This window comes from Mastigoproctus giganteus, chromosome 5 (assembly GCF_048544385.1).
Source record: "Mastigoproctus giganteus isolate SK-2022 chromosome 5, ASM4854438v1, whole genome shotgun sequence".
Classification (NCBI taxonomy): Eukaryota; Metazoa; Arthropoda; class Arachnida; order Uropygi; family Thelyphonidae; genus Mastigoproctus; species Mastigoproctus giganteus.
The window spans coordinates 229737389-229759964 of NC_143579.1; the positions used below are offsets into that span (position 1 = coordinate 229737389).

General features: G+C 36.6%; 1 protein-coding gene across 1 annotated transcript in view; it reads left to right on the top strand.

Annotated features, from left to right (window-relative positions):
- The window catches only part of LOC150086241 (endoplasmic reticulum metallopeptidase 1-like), a 99775-nt gene that overhangs the window by 16535 nt on the left and 60664 nt on the right, over nucleotides 1-22576 (top strand). Inside the window, exons 3-5 of the mRNA XM_090374837.1 lie at nucleotides 6424-6529; nucleotides 9086-9232; nucleotides 15015-15107. Of these exons, the coding sequence (XP_090230963.1) occupies nucleotides 6424-6529; nucleotides 9086-9232; nucleotides 15015-15107 (346 nt within the window). The remainder of the gene's footprint in view (nucleotides 1-6423; nucleotides 6530-9085; nucleotides 9233-15014; nucleotides 15108-22576) is intronic.

A 22576-nucleotide genomic window follows, 5' to 3' on the forward strand; every position in this document is an offset into this window, starting at 1 on the left:
AGAAGACAGAGAGTGGTAATCAATGGACACTGCTCATCGTGGACTGATGTTATTAGTGGAGTCCCTCAGGGCTCAGTGTTGGGTCCATTGTTGTTTTCTGTATTTATAAATGATATTGATGATGGTATATCAAGCTTAATGTCCAAGTTTGCAGATGATACAAAGGTTGGCAGGGTTGTCAAGGACACTACTGACACTATGCTGCTGCAACAGGATCTGGAAAGGTTGAGCAGATGGGCTGAGAGGTGGCAAATGAAGTTTAACATTGACAAATGTAAAGTACTACACATGGGAAACAGCAACCCCAGAGCAACGTATCAACTCTGTGGTACTACACTGACAGTGGTAGAGAATGAAAGGGACTTGGGGGTGGTTGTGCAGGCAGATATGAAGTTCTCTGAGCAGTGCAGACGGGCTGCAAGAGTAGCTCATGGAGTATTGTCAATGATATACAGGAATTTTTCCAGCAGGGATAAGGAGGTGATTGTTCCATTGTATAAGGCAATGGTCAGGCCACACCTAGAGTACTGTATACAGGTCTGGAGGCCTCATTTCAAGAAGGATGTAGAACTGCTGGAACGAGTACAGAGAAGGGCAACAAGATTAGTGAATGGAACAAAGGGGTGCTCTTACGAAGAAAGGCTTAAGTTTTGCAAATTACAGTGTCTGGAGACTAGGCACCAGCGAGGTGATCTGATAGAGGTGTATAAAGCCTTGAATGGTTTAAGCATGCTCAATGCTGATGGGATTCTTCCTCTAGCTCAGAAAAATCACCTGAGAGGGCATAAATTCAAATTGAGGAAAGACAGATGTAGGATAGATGTGCGGAAATTTGCCTTTAGCCAGCGGGTGGTTGGTTGGTGGAACAGACTCCCATCCCTTGTGGTGGAGGTTGATAGCCTAAATAAGTTTAAGGCTCAGCTGGACAGGTATTTTGAACGAACAGAGGGGTGAAGTGGAAGTGGGTTTTTTTTTTTTTTTTTTTTTTTTTGGCTGATGCTGCATAAGCTTGCTTTCTTGCATCAAATGCCTCTACTAATGCTAATGCTAAAATAGTTTCTGTTGAGCGAGAAAATTTTCATATAGCGAACGGATTAGGAGAGAATTAACTCAATATGCCCTGTTCGCATTTCTGGCCTTCAGGCAATTAGTGCTGCTGCGCGAATTAAGAGAGCTGAAGGGATTACCATTCTGCAACTTACTGGTACCTGGTAAAAACTATCCGACCATCTGTCCCACATACAGAGAAGTCGTGCTGGTCTGCGATGAGCTGATCAAGGTGTATTCCCAATGGGCTGTGGTCCACCTTCTACTGCAGTGGTGTCCAAACATTTCCCGTACAGGGGCCTTATTCAAAAAAAATTCAAAGTTAGATTTCTTTAGTGTGTTACCTTTTCCATATCTTGTTGCTTGTTAAAGTAAAATTGAAAATATTCAAAAATTTTATTAAATACAATACACAATTACATTTACTGAACAAAACATTTAATTACAAAATGTTTTTGATAATTAACAAGATTTAAAATGCTGTTTTAGTTCACTTTCCGGGCTGGCCGTAGGTTGGACAACTTCGTGAATCAACTGTAAGCGGCCTCGTTTGAGAATTAGAAATGTGATTTTCTTTTACCCCGACAAATAATCATCTGTTGTTTCGCGGAAGTGCATTATCCACATTTTTCGGTAAATTTTCCCTATCTCTGTTTACATGACCACAGTATCTGAATGACACTGACATTTTGGACAGTTTCAAAAAAAAAAAAAAAAATTCAAATTTAAGGACTAGTGACAATACCGATGACGAGAGAAGGAAAATGAGGACAACGAAGGTATTAAACCTTCTAAACATGAATTATTGGCATTTTGGTGAAAATGAAGTTAGAAAATTGTCAATTAGGTTACAGTTAAATGCAATTCGTGGATTTCGGGGGTACCTAGTTGAAAAGATGGTTTCAGAAGAATTGAAGAATTTGATGGACGCTCTGAATATGATACCAATTTCATTGATTAAATGTGAATGAGGATTTTCACAAATGAATCTGATTGTCAGCCCAACCAGAGCTTCGTTGATGACAAAAACAGTTTCTTCACTACTGTTTCTTAAAATTGTATGCCCACCACTGACCTGCTTCAATCCAGAAAAATATGTCGATTTGTGGCTGCTTCGGAAACGTCATTCAGCAACCGAAACACACAAAAAAGAAGAAGGAGGAAGAGGAAGAAAAGAAGTCGGCATGGGGTGTCGGATTAAAACTTAATAAAAATTTGGAATATTCTACAAAAACTATTATAAAATTATTTTTACTCGTGTTATTTATTTTTACTTATTATTTTTAGGGGCCATAGTCTAACGAAGGACCCTTAAAATGTCACTCGGTTGTCTGCCTGTCCGTCCGTCCATCACAGCATTGTATCTCTGGAACCACTCAACCTATTGACTCGAAATTTTGCATGGTTTTGCACATCGAGTGGGCCAACATAACGCCATATCGATCATTGTTGATAAAAATTTGTGAGAAACGGAGGGGGGTTAAAATGTGGGGTATAAAAATGTTGTCGACAACCTATAGCTACACCGTTGGAAAAAGAGCTCAACGAGTATGTTTAAAATATAATTTTTAAATTAAAAATGGCAGCGCCTGACAGGAAAATGTGAGTAACTTTCGTATCCCCCTCTCTATTTCCGTTGCTAACGGAGCTAAAAATTTAAAAATCACATTAGCTATGCTTATCAAGGGAAAACTACTCCGATTGAAATCGATCATTTATAATTAAATGATAAATTATAAATTATATATGTGTTAAAATTAAAAAAAACAATTTTTTATTGCACTTTGATAGCACGCTTCTTTGTACTAAGTAATTCTCCTTTTGGTGACAAAAAGGTTGCTAAATAGTTAGTTAATAATTCTGTAAAGGTCATTTATAAATTTTGCAACGAGAAGTATTTTTTAACAATTTTCAAAGCTGGAGTTGTCCCGGCAAGGAGATACTCAGAGAGCCAGTGTTGAGGTGCCTGCGGGGAGTCTTGCACGGCCCTCACCTGCCAGTCGCTTCTCCTCAGAGACTTTAATTGCTTCTCCCACTCTTGGCATTCACAACAACTGGAAAGATTCAAATAGACAATGTTTTTGTTATTTCCTAAGTTTTAGGCCAAGCCGTGGTACTAGAAACTTTTTTTCAGTTACCATAAAGCTCTCTATTTGTGATATTACACTAACGACCATTTGTGACTATGGACCCTTCATCCTGAGTGCCCGGCACTCAGTAGTTGACCGATTTATTTATTTATTTTATTCCCATTTTACTTATTTTTCTATATATACTTGAATAATTAATTTATACTTAATAAACTGTGTTAATATACTAAATTTGTTGTTCTTATTCCAAAAGCATTACTACAAAAGTAACAATATCAGGAAAAAAAATTTTTAGAGTACTTTTCACATCCTTTTAATTTTAAATTTTTCCTGATAGCAAAGAATGAGTACCGGCACCTATGTTTTTTTACAAAAAAAAGCGCTGTTACTAGGGATGGACAAATGAAATGGGCATTTTTTTTCTTTTTTTTTTTGTGTGTGTGTGTTGGCTTGCTTCCTTGCATCATTTTTACTATTAGTATTAGTATAAATACCAAATAGTATTATTTCTATTCTTGCTATTCTGAATTGGCATGTGCAATTTCACTACTATCTGAGCACATGCATTACTTATCTAACTGTTTGTGGTCCACTTATTAACACTTCAACTCAGACAAATCTGATTAGCATTTCTTCTTACTTTATTCCTTCTTCTATTCTTTGGAACAGTCATCCTCCTCATATATTTTCTAAAAATTGCAAACTACAGAAATTTAAGTCTAGCATGAACGAATTCTGATTTTTAGCTTATTCACAGTACTACTTCAATATTATTGATTCTGATAACATTTCGTGTTCGAAGTCACTATTCATCTTTTACTAATTAGATAGGTAAGCTGCATAATGGGAACAAGAAGCAGTAAGGTGCAAGACAATTGATTTGTTATTTCCTCATTTTGTTTTAGAAATCTGCCAAGGTAAAAATCATCAGTGATTATCACCCAATTAATGCAGTATATATTGTTAAAAATTTATGCTGGAGTGTGTAAAAAAAATTATTCTCAAATCAAAGATAAAAATTTTAAACTGAGAAGAAACTATAGTAGACTCAATTTTCCGGGATAGATGGTAAAAAAAATTTCCCGGATAATTCCCCGATTTCCCGGTTAATCCAAAAATACACTTAAGTCCCCGACATACGTAAGAGTACTTTACAGGACTTCTTACGTAAGTCAAGTTTTGCGAACTCGGGAATGACTAATATAATATTGCTACTGTCTCCCCGATATGACAAAATTACAAAAACCACATAATATCGTCAGAAGAATGAAGAAAAATATTCATATATTTTTAATTAGTTCAATTAAATTATCTGGGGACAGTGGTGAAGTAGCCAGAGTGGCACATAAGAAAACATAAAAGGAAGAAAAAATGCATGTTATTGTACTGTAAAAACTGATATGTGTTTCATAGCCTTGGTTATTATAGTTGACTTCATTGATGCCGATCCTTTCACTGCTTCTCGTATTCTGTGTAACGTAATGTAAGTTCGAAGCTACGTAAGTCTTTGATTTACTGTATCAAAAAACTCAGCAACTTATGTAAAAAGTATGGCGATATAAAAAAAACAAAAAAAAAAGTTACCACGCACCACTCGCGTGGCCAATACGATGCTTCCCTTTATTTTTTACGATGTCCATTTTAAATTAAATAGCTTCCCTCTATTTTTTGCAATGTCTCGTATGGTTTGGTCACCAACATTATAATGGTTCATTAGAATTTAACGGATACACCATAAAAGGAAGAAAACATAAAAGGAAGAAAAAATGCATGTTATTGTACTGTAAAAACTGATATGTGTTTCATAGCCTTGGTTATTATAGTTGACTTCATTGATGCCGATCCTTTCACTGCTTCTCGTATTCTGTGTAACGTAATGTAAGTTCGAAGCTACGTAAGTCTTGGATTTACTGTATCAAAAAACTCAGCAACCTATGTAAAAAGTATGGCGATATAAAAAAAAACAAAAAAAAAAGTTACCACGCACCACTCGCGTGGCCAAATACGATGCTTCCCTTTATTTTTTACGATGTCCATTTTAAATTAAATAGCTTCCCTTTATTTTTTGCAATGTCTCGTATGGTTTGGTCACCAACATTATAATGGTTCATTAGAGATTTAACGGATACACCATTTTCAAACCTTTGAATAACTTCAAGTGTTTGTTTTATTGAAAGCACAACTCTTGCATTTGCCCATGATTTTTGCGATTTCTAAACAAAAAAAAAAAAAAAAAATACCAACATCCCTGACATAAATAACGAAACAAAATTTTTACTTTTGCGACAAAACACAACAATCAACACGACTTACTAAAACAAACTAAACATTTGCATTACGACACAGCTTACTAAACTAAAGATAATAGGTGCACTATCTCCCAATGAAGACTTATAATGGAACTTCTTGTCACTTATTTACGACTTGCAAAACATATGTTTATACCTATTCTAGTTATTACTTGAATTTTATGATTTCAGGTTGATTTTTTTTTTTTTTTAATTTGGAGTCTTGAAGTGTCCCCGGTTAATCCGATCTCAGTAAATCGAGAGTCTGCCGTAAATATAAATTTTTGGGGTGGTCTAGAATAATTTAAGTACAGAAATATTTTTAGCTTGTATAATGTGACAACTAATAGTAATAGTTTGTATGTTATACACATAAAATTTTTAAAGATACAAGTTTTCTACTAATTTATTACGAATTTACTTTTTCTCTACTTTACTACTTTGCCTAATTCTACGTGACTGTGTTGATCATTGACTCATTTCTAATTAATTAAAATTCAGATTTTAAAAGTGTAATAATGATGTACATTTAATCTGAGACTGGCAGAATACCGTTAAAATTGCATTTTGAAATATGATTATAGCAAATACACAGAAAAACTTTGACTTTGAAAAAATGACTTTTTTTTTTTTTGCTTAATAAAAAAAAAAAAATGTTGATTTTCCATTCTGTTTATAGAATTTTTATATTATGTATCTAAAAAGTTTTTTTATGGCAACATTCAAGAAATAATTTTAGCTTCTCTAGGTTAAGAAGCCAAGATTTTATTTAATACTATTTATTTAATACTGTTAAATTTAAAATAAAATGATAAGGCACTTTTATATAAATATATGGAAAAGATAGATAAAATATAAAACTGGAGAGATATTTTATTTTTATTTAATTAAATTTAATTGATTTATTTTTTATGGAAGATGCCATACAAGTATTTATTCCTTATATATTATCTTGTACATCATTTTAATACTTTTAATAAAATAAGTTGTTTTATTAGGCTGCCCATGGGTTCATTACACAGCACAAATGGGCAAAAGAAATTGTAGCATTTATAAATCTAGAAGCATCTGGATCTGGAGGGAAACAGATCCTTTTTCAAGCAGGTAGGTACTTTTTGCTTTACTTTTTCAAATTGCATTTTTAATCCTTTCACGAGTCGGTTTCATATGCGCTCCACCTGAAGTGAAATTTTTTTGAGCAATTTGGAAGTAAATTATGTGCATGAATAATTTTTTAAATATTAATTTTTTTCCTGTTTTGATTTTATAACCAAACATTAGAGCAGGATTGCTATAAACAATAAAATCAAAATTTTGTAAAAAAGAATTCATCATTAATTTTTTTTTTTTTTTTTACAGTAATATCCTCATTATTATATCATTTTACACATACCGTATTTCCCCATGTATAAGATGCACCTTTTTTCAAAAAATTTTGGGTCTAAAAACTGGGTGCATCTTATACAGTGGTTGTAGATTTTTTTTACTTGCATTTCCCGCTTTTTCGCGCTTGTTGTCTTTGCACTCATTGTTTCGCACTTGTTACCGGTATATTAGGTTACGTTTTGCCACGTTCTGCACAGAAATGGCTCAGAAAAGATTTTCGTACAGTGCTGAATTCAAGTTAAAAGTGAATGGAAATCGTGCTGCTGAACGTAAGTTCGGTCCTCCTCCAACTGAGAAAACAATCCGAGACTGGCTACGGGATGAAAAACCCTACTGAAAACGCCACGGCAGAAGGCCATGAGAGGCAAGTCAGCAAAATGGCCTGATTTAGAGAGGGAATTGAAGAGCAAAGGGCAATTGGAATTCCTGTGTCCACAAAGATGGTTCAGCATGAGGCAAGAAGAATTGCTGATGAAAAAGAAGTTACTGATTTCAAAGGAGGACACAATTGGTGCTTCAGGTTCATGAAACGGAATGGACTAAGCATGCGTACACACACCAGACTTGCCCAAAAGATGCCTGAAAGCTATGAGCAGAAGGTCCTTGAATTTCATCGTTTTGTCATTCAATGTCGGAAGACATCAATTTGAGTTGAGACAGATTGCAAATATGGACAAAGTCCCCCCCTTCAATTTGATGTCCCAAGTAACAGAACTGTTGATAAGAAGGGGGTGAAAACTGTAACTGTGACGACAAGTGGACATGAAAAGAGCCATTATACAGTTGTTCTAGCTTGTTGTGCCGACGGAACCAAGCTGCATCCTATGCTGATTTTCAAATGCAAAACAATGCCAAAAGAAGACATTCCTCGAGGAGTGATTGTCCACATTCATAACAAGGGTTAGATGGATCAGGATGAGATGAAGATCTGGTTTGAGAAAGTTTGTAGCAGGAGACCAGGTGGGCTCTTACGTAAACCTGCCCTATTGGTGCTTGATCAGTTCAGGGCACACATAACAAAAAATACAAAGAAGATTGCTGCAGAGCAAAAAACAAAACTTGCCGTCCTACCTGGAGGCTTAACCTCCCAGCTCCAACCACTTGATGTCAGCATTAACAAACCCTTCAAAGCTGCCATGAGAGACGAATGGAACCAATGGATGAATTCTTCTGGGGACAATTTGACACCAGCAAAAAGAGTGAAGAAACCAACTATAGGAGAAGTTTGTACCTGGGTGAAAAGATCCTGGGATAATATCAAGATTGAGATCATTGTCAAGTCATTTAAGAAGTGTGGCATTTCAAATGCCATAGATGGAACTGAGGACGAGGCAATATATGAAGAAAGTGATTCGTCATCAGACACAGACGAGGACAAGCTAATGGATGGGAGTTTTGACAGTGATGAGTTGTATGAATTTTATGATGAATAAAACTTGAGTTCAATAACTTTATGTAATACATTTTTTTTCAAATTTCGGGCCCCAAAATTAAGGTGCATCTTATACGTGGGGAAACACGGTATATTATTTAATTCACTTTCATTCAACTTCTAGATCTAAATTCATGAGAATATCTTCATTTTCAGCCCAAATTATCTCAGAGCTTTTTTGAGAGGGCCGTGCCTTCCTGTGCCAATTTTTGAAACTGTCATAATGTAAAATGGCTACTATTACTTGCAAACACAGTTGACAGATGTCATCATGTCTTTATAGTTTCAAGATAATCTGTACATATGGAGATGTAATTTGTTGATACTGCACTGACAGAACCTTGAAAAGTGCATGCACACATGTATGTGTGTAAATTTATTTATATAAATAAGCCCACGTATCCTACATTGACTTAATTAAGTAAAGTTTATACTGCCTGAAATTGCCTTGAATTTCATGGGTTGCTGTTGTTAAAAAGATACTTCTGCACTGCATAGTAACATTGCAGCAGAATACTTAAAGATGTAACAGCACTCAGTGATGAAACATTAAGTCATGTAACTGGAGTAGGAGAGAGAGAGAGAGAGAGAGAGAGAGAGAGAGAGAGAGAGAGAGAGAGAGAGAGAGAGAGAGAGAGAGAGAGAGAGAGAGAGAGAGAGATTTGCTGCCATTATGGCAGTTTTTTTTTTTTAATTTTAATTACAAATAAGACCACCTCTACTGAGTTCAAATAAAATACTTATTTTTGTTATTAATGTTCACATGAACTATCTTTAAACAGTTTAACATATTTTTATTTGTTCTTTTTATATCTTATGATCTTTTCCATTTTAAAAAACAGACAGCAAGAGAAACTGGTTGGGTGTGATCTATGCAAAGGCAGCAAAATTTCCATTTGGTTCTGTTATTGCTGAGGATATATTTCAGAGTGGCCTTGTACCTGCAGAGACAGACTACAGAATTTTTAGAGATTTTGGGAAAATACCAGGTATTCTATTAAAATATGTAAAAATGATACAAGTAAAATATGGCATGGCTAGAATTAATTAATATGGCTTACACTGAAACAGTTTATATATGATCTTTTCTGTTATAAATGAAGATTTTAGTTACTTCAAAGTGTTATTCTTTTTCTTTTTTTTTTCTTATGAAAACCTCAATCTGAGAAAGGTATTAGAATCCTCCTCTAGTTGAGTAGTACTTAGTACTTTATAGTGCATTAGTAGAGGCATATGATGCAAGAAAGCAAGCTTATGCAGCATCAGCCAAAAAAAAAAAAAAAAAAACTTCCACTTCACCCCTCCGTTCGTTCAAAATACCTGTCCAGCTGAGCTTTAAATTTATTTAGGCTATCAACCTCCACAACAAGGGATGGAAGTATGTTCCACCAACCAACAACCCCCTGGCTAAAGGCAATTTCCGCACATCTATCCTACATCTGTCTTTCCTCAATTTGAATTTATGCTCTATCAGGTGATTATTCTGAGCAAGAGGAAGAATCCCATCAGCATTGAACATGCTCAAACCATTCAAGGCTTTATACACCTCTATCAGATCACCTCACCTGTGCCTAGTCTCCAGACACTGTAATTTGCAAAACTTAAGCTCTTTCTTCGTAAGAGCAACCCTTTGTTCCATTCATTAATCTTGTTGCCCTTCTCTGTACTCCTTCCAGCAGCTCTACATCCTTCTTGAAATGAGCCATCCAGACCTGTATACAGTACTCAAGGTGTGGCCTGACCATTGCCTTATACAGGGGAATAATCACCTCCTTATCCCTGCTAGAAAAATTACTGTATATCATTGACAAGACACCATGAGCTACTCTTGCAGCCCATCTACACTGCTCAGAGAACTTCATATCTGCCTGCACAATTACCCCCAGGTTCTTTTCATTCTCTACCACTGTCAGTGTAGTACCACAGAGTTAATACGTTGCTCTGGGGTTGCTGTTTCCCATATGTAGTACTTTACATTTATCAATGTTAAACTTCATTTGCCACCTCTCAGCCCATCTGCTCAACCTTTCCAGATCCTGTTGCAGCAGAATAGCGTCAGTAGTGTCCTTAACAACCCTGCCAACCTTTGTATCGTCTGCAAACTTGGACATTAAGCTTGATATACCATCATCAATATTATTTATAAATACAGAAAACAATAATGGATCCAACACTGAACCCCGAGGGACTCCACTAATAAAATTAGTCCATGATAAGCAGTGTCCATTGATTACCACTTTCTGTCTACTCCCCGTCAACCACTCCTTTATCCATAGCAGCAATTTGCCTCCGATGCCACACTGCTCCAATTTGTGCAGCAGTCTTCCATGTGCAACAGTATCAAAAGCCTTTTTAAGATCCAAGTATATAATATCAAAGTTATTCCCTGCATCCAGTTCTTTTGTGACTGCATCATAGTATCCAATCAGATTGGTCAGGCAAGACTTCCCCTTAACAAAACCAAGCTGTGTCCGAGCTATAACTGAAGTCTTGTCTAGATGATCCTGCAGTGCTTCTTTAACCAGTGCCTCCATTAATTTTCCTGGAACAGAAGTTAAACTCACAGGTCTATAATTACTTGTGTCAGCCTTTGATCCTCCTCTGTGAATTGGGGTCACATTTGCACATCTCCAGTCTATGGGTACCTCCCCTGAGTCCAAGGAAGCTCTCATAATTATGGCTAAGGGTTTGTTTACTTCCTTTGCTACCTCCTTTAATATAACTGGATAGATCCCATCCACCCCAGGTGCCTTTCTTGTGTTTATCTTCAACAATTTCTCCTCCACTTTACTCTCAGTTATTACAAGATTCTCTAGCTTACTGCTAGAGTTGAATACATCTCTGGCATTCCCCTCGCTGAATAACTCCTCATGTGTGAATGTCGATGCAAAATATTCATTTAGTTTGTTAGCTACCTGAGCAGGATCATCAACAGTTGAACCATTGATATCAAGTGGACCAATCTGATTCATCCCCTTCCTTCTAGAGTTTACATAAGTAAAGAACTCCTTGCTGTTTTTCTTTGCATCCCTTGCCAAAGATTTCTCGTAATCTGCCCTCGCCTGCCTTACCTCCTTTGTAACTTGGTTACAGATCAACTTATATCTATCATAGGCTTCTGTGTCACGTGTTAATTTATATGTATCCCATGCATTTTTTCCCTCTGCCATATGTCTCATTAGTTCATCTGACATCCATTTAGGCCTAAACTTTGAACAATATTTCTTAGTTGGTATGTAAAGCCTAGTAGCTTCCAAGATAAGTTCTTTGAATGCTTCCCATTTTGAATTTGCTGTTGGTAACATCATCAGTTGGTCCCACTGTATAGAATTTAAATACTGTCTCAGTCCATCGTAGTTGCCTTTACGAAAGCAATAACCCTTCCCTTTACCCCTGATGGTAGTTACCTCTTTGAGTAAATCCCACTTCAGTACACTGTGATCACTGCCACCTAGTGGTTCTTTATATATGCAGATTCTTAATTCATGAAGAATCGCTGCTGATAATCAAATCAAGAGTATTACTCCCTGTAGTTGCCTCCCGAACATGCTGCTGTAGAAAACAATCATCCAATAAATCCACAAAAGCCTTGCTAGTGTGTGAGTGACCAACCCACAAATTCCAGTCAATATCTGGGAAATTAAAATCCCCCTTTATAAGACTCTCTGATTTACTGGCCCACTCTATTTCCCTGTACTTAGACAGTGAATGAGTTAAAGGCTGAGAAGATATCTTCAGTCTTGTTGACATTAGATTTAAATTTATGTAGTTTGTAATTTTCAGAAAATACACGTGAAGGAAGGTTGTTACAGGAAAAAAAAAGTTGAAGGAGAAAAATGAGGAAGAAGAAAAGTTGGTTCTGTGACTCTGAAGTTGGACAGTAAATGGATGCCAACTGGTTGTGGCATATATTGGACCAGTTTGGAAGAGAGTGTGGAGAAACAGAGATGCCAGTTTAGAAGAAAGAGTGGCCATGGAAGTATCTATAGAAAAGGTATGAAGCTTAAACTGAACATCTATGACATAGAGTGGAGTGACTGTGTAAGAAATGAGTCATTAATTAACTTGACTGCCCTCTTTTGAGTGGAGTCTGAAAGCCTGAGAGAGGTTTGGGGGGGGGGGGGGGGAGATGTACAGAGGTTGAGATTTGTAGGGCATAAGTAGTTGTTTAGAAGAAAAGTAGCGCTGACAGCAAAAAAAAAAACAACTGTGTGTACCCTATATGCATGAAAGATGTTTTATTTTATGTGAAAACATCCTTGGCTTGGACAAGGTTAAAGGATTTTAAGAATGAACTAAAACTAATAAACTTAGTAAAATCTATTTGTGGAATAGTATGACGTCACAATCAAAAGCTACTGCCGGAAGTGATTGATTTGTATTGTTGCATTCGGACTGAAGTAAAACCGATTGGTAACATTTTATGCTCGTGCCCACTACTCACTCTATCCAGTCAACGTATAGGAGAAGTGAGGCAGAGCAGAAGCAGATAAGCCAGTTCATAAGTATCATTCATAACGTCGAACAGCTAGAACCAAAGTTATGAATGATGTAACGTTTTATGCTCACGCCTGCTACTTACTCTACCGAATCAATGTTAGTGACTGAGTTAGCCTAATTTAGGAAGTGATGTCATTTCTGTCTTACATTTTAATTACCAATCGGTTTACTTCAGTCCAAAATATTTAGTATGAACGATGTAACATTTTATGCTCATGCCCACTACTTACTCTACCAAATAAATGTTAGTGACTGAGTTAGTGTCATTTAGGATGTGACGTGCTTTGTATTATTTCTGTTTCAAATTTTCATTACCAATCAGTTTTACTTCAGTCCGAAAACTTTATTAGGCACCGCCAAAGATGGTTTCACAAAAAAAAAAAAAAAACCCCCAGTTTTTTTAGATGTGACCCTGACTTCTAATCTCTCTTATTCCAAAAGAGATTAGAAGTCAGAGTAATCCCTAATAGAGATATGTGATCTTGTCTAGAAATCTGAGTATCATTGAAAATAAGAATAGGAGCAGTAGACTCATTTTTGCAAGACATAAACACAACTGAGTTTTTTTTAGAAAAGTTAAATGAACTAAGTTATCTTTGTCCCATTGGAGAATTACCTGGAGATTGTTTAAGGAATTGGTGATGGATATTCGAAAAGTTGAAGCTGTTTGTGCAGAGCAAGGTTTCTCAAACTGCAAACTGAACGTGGATTGCAATGTGCTGTCATTAGCAGAACTGTGGATAAGATTTCCAGTCAGTGGAAGAAGGTCATTTTGTACAATTGGAAAATAATGGGAGAAAGAACTGAACCTTGAAGAACACCAGCATTAGTCAAGAAGTTAGAGGACAGGGAGCTATTAACTAGTGGTCAGATGGTAAATTGGATACCCATTTGCAAAAAACATTTGGTAATCCATAAGATGGAAGGCTTGTTTAGAAGAACTTGATGCTAGACATGATCAAAAGCATTAGAAATGTCAAGAATCAAACTTTCACTGAATTTTTCCATTGAATTTGTCCATAGATGGGTATAACATAAGCCAATATGTCGCCAGTGGCTCACTAACAGAATTCATATTGGTAATCGTTGATCAGTTGAAAGGTTTCGAGATAGATCTAGAAAAACAAGATCTATAAAAATTAGGCAGATGTGCTGAGAACTAGCAATTGAAGTTTAACATTGAAAATGCAAGGTTCTGCATATGGGTAGCAGTAATCCAAGATTAGCATACCAACTGTATGTATGGTACCACACTCAGGTTAGTGGAGAATGAAAAAAAGTGTGGGTAATTATAGAGTCATATACAAATGACTCTATACAAATCTGAAATTTTTTTTTTTTTTTTTTTTGAGCTGTAGAAGCTTGCTTTTTTGCATCACCTACCACTACTTACTCTAAATCTAGAACTGTCCATGACCAGAAGAAATGCATTTAACTGGGGCGCCTCCGTAGCCAGGTGGGAAGGAGCAACAGTGCGTAGCACACGCTTCTTGATTAGACCGGGGTTTGAGCCCGTGACCACCAAATACGGAGGATGCGGAAAGGTCAGGGAATGACCACCGCATATCCCGGAGCAATATGGCCTTAGTTGCTAATGCTCCTAATAACAAACAAACAAACAACCCGCATTTAACTGGTATCTAGGATGATCCTTTAACTGATTGTATACTCTTTTTAGCTGGATACTTTGATCTTGTGTCATACTGCAGCTGTCCATGTAACTTATCATATTATATTTCCTCTTTGAGTAATAGTGGTTTTGTCATTTGTTTGGTGAAGCCTGAGTTCAACTCCTATTAATGAGCAGAGGAATTTCTGAAATACACTTCTGTCAAGATCAGTAAAAATAGCCACTCTCAGGTGGGAGTAGGGTTTTCCCCTGTGAGTTATTCCTTTTCTGCCTGTAGAATATGTAAATTTACCTGTGGACATGCACTTGTACAGACATAATACCCAATGGCACAGTATGGTTTAAGTTGCTGATATGCCTGAAACCAAACAGCACCTATCAGATAGGAAAATTTATCAGTAAAAAATTTCCAGATAGCAATTTGCTTATGGTACGCTGAAGCAACATCATCTTCCAATAAGGTACTAATATTTAAAATTGAAAATAGGAAAAATGTAAATTATTAAAAAGCTCCAGAGCATACAATTCACATAACCATATACAATACATACACATGCTCTGAATAATGTTTATTTGTTTATATTGCTTATTATTGTAGCTGGCTGTAATAGTTTATTAAAATATTTGTTTTTATCATTTAGGATTGGACTTTGCATACATTAAGAATGGTTATGTCTATCATACCAAATATGACATTCCAAAATTTGTTTCACCTGGTTCCATACAACAAGCAGGTTTGTATATTCAAATCTTCCAGCAGTATAAAACGTTTCTAGTATTAGATTCATTTCCATCATTTTGATAACTGTTAGTAGAGATCCAACAGATCTTTAGATTTCAAGAGCTGTGTGCATAATCATATTTATAGATGAAATACTGATTTATTAGATGAAGTAGTCAATTACTTTTATAAAAGTAGATCAGCTGGATGCCCAAATAATGCCGAACTATTTTTTTTATATCTTTTAAACCGAATATTATAAATTGTGATAACTTAAGAGGTGTGAAAATGTTGAAACTTTATGAATGGGATGTTATATTTCTGTAATATATAATGAAATTAAAATGTGAAAATGTATGAAATTCTGAACTACATTAATTGAGATAAGGATATTAGTAACGATTTTAGCTAAAACTACAGAATTAGGACCTTCCCCTTTCAGATTAATAGCTGTTATATTGGCAAGATGTTGATTAATAAAAGAGAGACAATAATGAAATGAAAATTTATATTTAACTGTCACTAATGTAATAATGACATTTTATTTACTGCAGAAACAGCTGTGTGTGAATGTGTATATGTTTAGGAAATTATGAGATTGAGAATGTTTTTCTTTAATGAGCAGCTTCTTAGATTACATTTAAATATATTCTTTTGCTGTAATTACGCCCGCTCCTCTTCTTATGCTGCTGATTTTGCATTGGAAAAGCATGATCACTAAATCTTTGCTTCTCTCTCTCTCTCTCTCTCTTTGTGTGTGTGTGTGTGTGTGTGTGTGTGTAATATTAAAAAAAGAGAATGTTATTGATAAAAGCAAATATTTATCATTTAAATTTTTGCAGGTGTTAATGTGCTATTTATGTTTATCTATGCCTGTAAACTTTCATTTACCACTAAAATTTTTAAAAAAGTCCGTTTTATTGAGTGGTTGCTTTTTTTAGTCATGTTTGTCAAATACCCTCTGATGTATGTTGATAAATTGATGAAGATTAATGTAAAAAAGACACGGGTAGACAAGATCTATCCAATTATATTAAAGGAACCAGCAAAAGAGGTAAACAAACCTTTAGCCATGATTAGAGATGTGTGAATGTACCCCCAATTCACAAAAAGCACGGATCAAAGATTGACATGAGTAATTACAGACCTGTTAGATTGACTTCCATTCTGGAGAAAATAATGGAGTCAGTTGTTAAATAAGTAATGCAGGAATATCCAGACAGGAATGTAGTTATATTGCAGTCACAACATGGATTTGTTAAAGGGTGATCATGTCTGACCAATCTGATTGGATATGTGACACAGTAACAAAGGAACTAGATGCAAAAAATAATTTTGACATTATATACTTAGATTTTAGAAAAGCTTTTGATAATGTTACACATAAAAGACTGCTCTACAAATTGGATGAGTGTGGCATTAAGGGGTAGTTACTGCTATGGATAAAGGGGTAGTTGGTTGGGAGAAGACAGAGAGTTGTTATCAATGGGCCTGCTCTTCTTGAATTGATGTTATTAGCAGAGTACCCCAGGGTTCACTGCTTGGCCCATTGTTGTTTTCTGTATTTATTAATGATCTTGATGAAGGTGTATTAGGCTTAGTGTCTAGGTTTGCAAATGATACAAAGACAAATCGGTAATGTGGCCTGAGAAGTGGAAATATAATTTTATCAAAAATTGCAAGGTAGTTCATATGGGTAGCAGTAATCCCAGATTAACATACCAACTATATGGTGCCACACTCAGGGTAGTGGAGAATAAAAAGGACCTGTGGGTAATTTTGTGGTCAGATATGAAGTTCTCTGAGCAGTTCAGACAGGCGGACAGGGCAGTTCATAGAATTTCGTCAGTGATATACAGGAATTTTGCAAGGTCAAGATGTGGCCTGATGATGTAGGTCGGGCCACATCTTGATTATGGCATACAGAGCTGGAGGCCTCATTTTACGAAGAAGATGGATTTGTTGGAATAGGTGCAGAGAACAGCAACAGGATTATTGAGAGGAACGAAAGTGTACTTTTACCAGGAAAGGCTTCAATTCTGCAAACTGCAGCACCTGGAGACTAGGCACCTGTAAGTAGATCTAATTCAGTTGTTTAAGGCTTTGAATGGATTGAGTTAGTTCAATGCTGATGGAGTCTTTGCCCAGACTATACACATGTGGTAGCATAAATTGAAACTGAATAAGGTTCGTTGCTGGGTCAATGTGTGCTAATTTGCCTTCAGCCAGTGTGTGGGTGATTTTTGGAACAAGCTCCCATCTGGTGTTGTAGAGGTGGGTATTTTGAATAAATTCAAGGAAGAATTGAAAAACCAGTAGAAGGGATGATCAGGTGATATGAAAAGTGTTGGGGCTTTTTTTTTTATTTGTCTGCAAGAAAGCAAGCTGTATAAGCTTGCATTTCTTGCGTTATTGGCCACTACTGATACTAATACTAAATAATGAGATGAAGGTTATTATAGTTTTATCGATATTGCTCTTCCTCTATTCATATTTCATGCAGAGTACATGCTGTAGCCACTGACATGTTGTTTTGTGCTTGTGAATTATGAAGTTATAGTTGTTACTTCAAATTACAAATAAATAATAATACCAGATGACAAAAAGTATGAAGTATAATTTTCATTTGTTCGTGAATGCTTATACAAGTGCTTGTCTGTATTTTCAGGTTAGAAAGAAGAAATATTTATTTTTTGTGTTAATGTGATATTAATATAACACATGGTAGAAAAAATATTAAACATGATATTAACCATTATATTTCAGTGTGCAAAGCATGTTGGCAACAGAGTACCAAGATCACTTCAAAACACAATGTTCTGTCAATAGAGGAAATACCAATTCAGGTGTTATACAAGCAGAATGGCTTTGTTACTTCACTCCTGGTAGGACACAATTTTTTTTGAGTGCAGTAGGCTGTGCTAGTATTAGTAGTGGAAAATGATGAAACAAAGCTAGCACTTGTCTATCCTTTAATAGTCTGTGTAGGCTTCCTTGAATTTATTCAAACTACCCAATTCTACAGCCCAAATAGAAGTTTGTTCCAACGATAAACAATCTGCTGGCTGAAGACAAATTTCTGCATATCTATCCGGCAATCTTCCTCCCTCAATTTGAATTTGTGCCCCCTTGTGTGTAGTTTGAGCAAGAGGAAGGATTCCATCAACATTAAGCTTACTCAGTTCATTCAGTGCCTTAAACAACTAATCAGATCTACTTGCAAGTAAGTGGCTAGTTTCCATATTCAGCAATTTGCATAACTTGTGCTTTTCCTGGTAAGAGCACCCTTTTGTCCCTCTCACTAGTACCTTATTTAGGAAAATGCTTCCTAAATCAGAAGTTTAAATATTGATTCTGGCAGAACAAACATAACTGCGATTTTGAAAGATATAGTATGTGATATAATTTCTGGAGTTTGAAATATTTGCAAAATGAACCATTTTCTGTTTTAACCGATAGTAACAGTGCTGCAATTGAGGTGTCTAGAGCTCCACCCTAGCACATTGTCTTAACATTCTATGAAAGTAAAATACAGAGATTTTTAAATATTGTACTTTTCCACTCTCCTTGAAAGGTGGTTCTATTGGATGCAACATCAGTAATTTGTAGATCAGCATTATCAGTGTTTCTCAAACTGTGATCTGCAAACTTCTGATTTGTAGAGATGCTTCAGAGTTTCACAAATAACATTCAGAATTTCACGTTGATATTTAAAAACTGAGAAAATTTAATAGTATAGAAAGAATTTTGTTAAATGTGATGAGAGGGCGCTGACTCTATTTAAAAGTTACAGCTGACAGTTACAGGCTCCGCAAAAACGATAAGTGTTTGCCTTTTATTTACATGATTGTTGTTTTATATTGTACTTAATACGTAGTCATATAGTTATAGTTACGCTGGTTATTTTTTATTTTAATTTAGATAAAGAGTTTTGTGGATTTTACTTACGATAGGTAAAACCGTTATTTTTGTTCGATTTTTGTAGCCATTGTTTTTGTATATAGGGAATTCAAAGTTTTTTGTAGGGAATTCAAATTTTTTAATTGAGGTAGCTCTAACGCATAATTATATAGTAATACGCTTCACTGTTTCTATTTCATAGTTTCTATTCAAATACTACTGACATTTAATTTATTGATTTTATTAATTTAAACTACCATGCCCCGAACTAGAGCAGCAAAGCAACGGGCACAAAGTGGCAGGAGTGCTGTGACTCGGGGGAGAACTGAGAGGGGCGATTCTCCAACGCGTCACAGCCTAAAAAAATGTGCAACTTGTGAAATGTTTGCCGAACTCTCTGGAACGGAACATGATATTGCCATGGGGGATGTCTTTGTGTGTGCGCGATGTAAGGAGTGTAAGGAAATCAGGCGACAACTCAGCGTTGTTATGGGCCTATATGAGAGTTTGAAGGACAGGGTGGATGCCCTCGAAGGAAATAAATTGAGGGGCCCATCAAGCTCTCAGCTGCCCACATCAACGCCAGAGCTTGCACTTGGTCATCACGCAACACAGCGGCAACCCCCAAGGCAGAATGCGCTGGTCCCACAGGAACTATTAGTTGTTGGTGACTCTATTGTCAGGGAAACGGGGAACATGCTATGTAAAAAGGATAGGTGGAACAGGACCAGGGTATGTCTGCCAGGGGCAAAGGTTGATGACGTTGTAGAGCGAATATCATCTTTTAAGGGCACAAAAGGTGATATAGTTGTACACGTTGGCACTAATGATATTAAGAGTAGGAGACCGGCAGAATTACTTAACAAGTACAGGTCACTGTTGAACAAAAGCCGAGAATTAGGGTTGAATTTGAAAGTGTCTGCAATTCTGCCCAGACACGATAGGAGGGAGTATATGATGAGAGCCTTGTCGATCAATTCGGCCCTGGAAAGATTGTGCAAGGCTCAAGGGGTAGAATTTTTTTCAGCCTGGACTGTACTTGTTAACAGGAGAGATTGCTTCTACAGGGATGGGATACACTTAAATAGAAAGGGTGCAAGAATATTTGCTGATGCTATCGAGGCAGTGTTAGGTGGGTCGGAAAACTGCTAGCTTGGGGGGATACAAAGACTAATAGTTTAACAGTAACCGCAGGCAGAGGTGAAGGTGATTCTTGCACAACTTCTATTAGAATAAGAAGCGACCTGGAGCGAGGGGTGTTGGGGGTTTCAGGGACGGATGGCAGTCATCCTGGAATAGTTGGGTATATGGGATGTGTTAGGGTAACAAGGAATAGGCATAGGAGCATGTATGCTTGCATGTATACCAATGCTAGAAGTATAGTAAATAAATTTGATGAATTTGAAGTGTTGGTCAAGACATCAAAGGCGGATATTGTTGGGATAGCAGAGACGTGGTGTCACAAAGATATTATTATTATTATTATTATTATTATTATCCATATGATGCAAGGAAGCCTGAGGCTTATGCTGCACCAGGAAAAAAAAAAAAAAAAAAAAGTTCCCGAGTAACCCTGAGACAGAGAGAGAGAGAGAGAGAGTCAAAAGTAGAAGGGAATCACCAAGAAAGAGAAGAATGATGATATCCAGCTCAGGACCCTGGGTGTGCCAAGCCCATACTCACCAGATGTGAGCCCCCGGGGTTACCAGATGTGAGCCCCCGGGGTTAGATGTGAGCCCCCGGGGTTAGATAAGGAATGCAGAACTGGAATTTGGGGAGTACAATGTGTACAGAAAGGATAGACAGGACAGAAAGGGAGGAGGTGTTATGCTGTTAATTAAGAAAAACATAAAATCAAAAGAAGTGCATCCAGTTGATATAGATGGACAGTGCACTGTTGAGTCAGTTTGGTGTGACATAAGCACTGCAAAAGCAAAGATAAGAGTAGGAGTGTGTTATAGGCCTAATGACTCGAATGAGTACAATGAACAATTGTACAGAGAAATAGAGTGGGCCAGTAAATCAGAATGTCTTATAATGGGGGATTTTAACTTCCCAGATATTGACTGGAACTTGTGGGTTGGTCACTCACACACTAGTCAGACTTTTGTGGATTTATTGGATGATTGTTTTCTGCAGCAGCATGTTCGAGAGGCAACCAGAGAAAGTAATACTCTTGATCTGGTTATCAGCAGTGATCATTCGTGTATTAAGAATTTGCAGATAAAGGAACCACTAGGTGGCAGTGATCACAGTGTGCTGAAGTGGGATTTACTCAAAGAGGTAACTACCGTCAGGGGTAAAGGAAAGGGTTTTTGCTTCCGTAAAGGGGAGTACAGTGGTCTCAGACAGTTTTTAAATTCTGTACAGTGGGATCGACTGACGATGTTACAAACAGTAAATTCTAAGTGGGAAGCATTCAAGGAATTAATCGTGGAAGCTACTAGACTTTTCATACCGATGAAGAAATATTGTTCAAGGTTTAGGCCTAAATGGTTATCAAATGAACTAATGAGACTCGTGACAGAGAAGAAAAATGCATGGGATGCATATAAATTATCAGGCGACGCAGAAGCCTGTAGCAGATATAAGCTAGTCTGTAATCAGGTCACAAAGGAGGTTCGGCAGGCAAAGGCGGATTACGAGAAATCTTTGGCAAAAGATGCTAAGAAAAACAGCAAGGATTTCTTTACTTATATAAACTCTAAAAGGAAGGGGCTGAATATGATTGGTCCACTTGACATCGATGGTTCGACTGTTGATGATCCTGCTCAGATAGCAAACAAACTGAATGAGTATTTTGCATCTACATTCACACGTGAGGAATCATTACAGTTTGAAAATGGAAGAAGGTTATCAAATTGTAGCAGTGTGCTTAATGATTTTGTAATAACTGAGAGCAAAGTGGAGGAGAAATTGTTGAAGTTAAACATAAGAAAGGCACCTGGGGCGGATGGGATCTATCCAGTTATATTAAAGGAGGCGGCAAAGCAACTAAGCAAACCCTTAGCCATAATTATGAGAGCATCCTTGGATTCAGGGGAGGTTCCCACGGACTGGAGATGTGCAAATGTATCCCCAATTCACAAAGGAGGTTCGAAGGGTGACACGAATAATTACAGACCAGTTAGTTTAACTTCTGTTCCGGGTAAAATAATGGAGTCACTGGTTAAAGATGCATTGCAGGATCATCTAGACAAGACTGCAGCAATAATTCAGACACAGCATGGGTTTGTTAAGGGAAAGTCTTGTCTGACAAATTTGATTGGTTATTATGATGTGGTCACAAAGGAACTGGATGCAAAAAATAATTTTGATATCATATACTTGGATTTCAGGAAAGCTTTTGACACTGTTGCGCATGGAAGACTACTGTACAAATTGGAGCAGAATGGTATTAAGGGTAAGTTGCTACAATGGATAAAAGGATGGTTAAGTGGGTGGTAATCAATGGGTGCTGCTCTTCGTGGACTAATGTTATTAGTGGAGTCCCACAGGGTTCGGTGTTGGGTCCACTGTTGTTTTGTATATTTATCAATGATATTGATGAAGGTATATCAGGCTTAATGTCGAAGTTTGCAG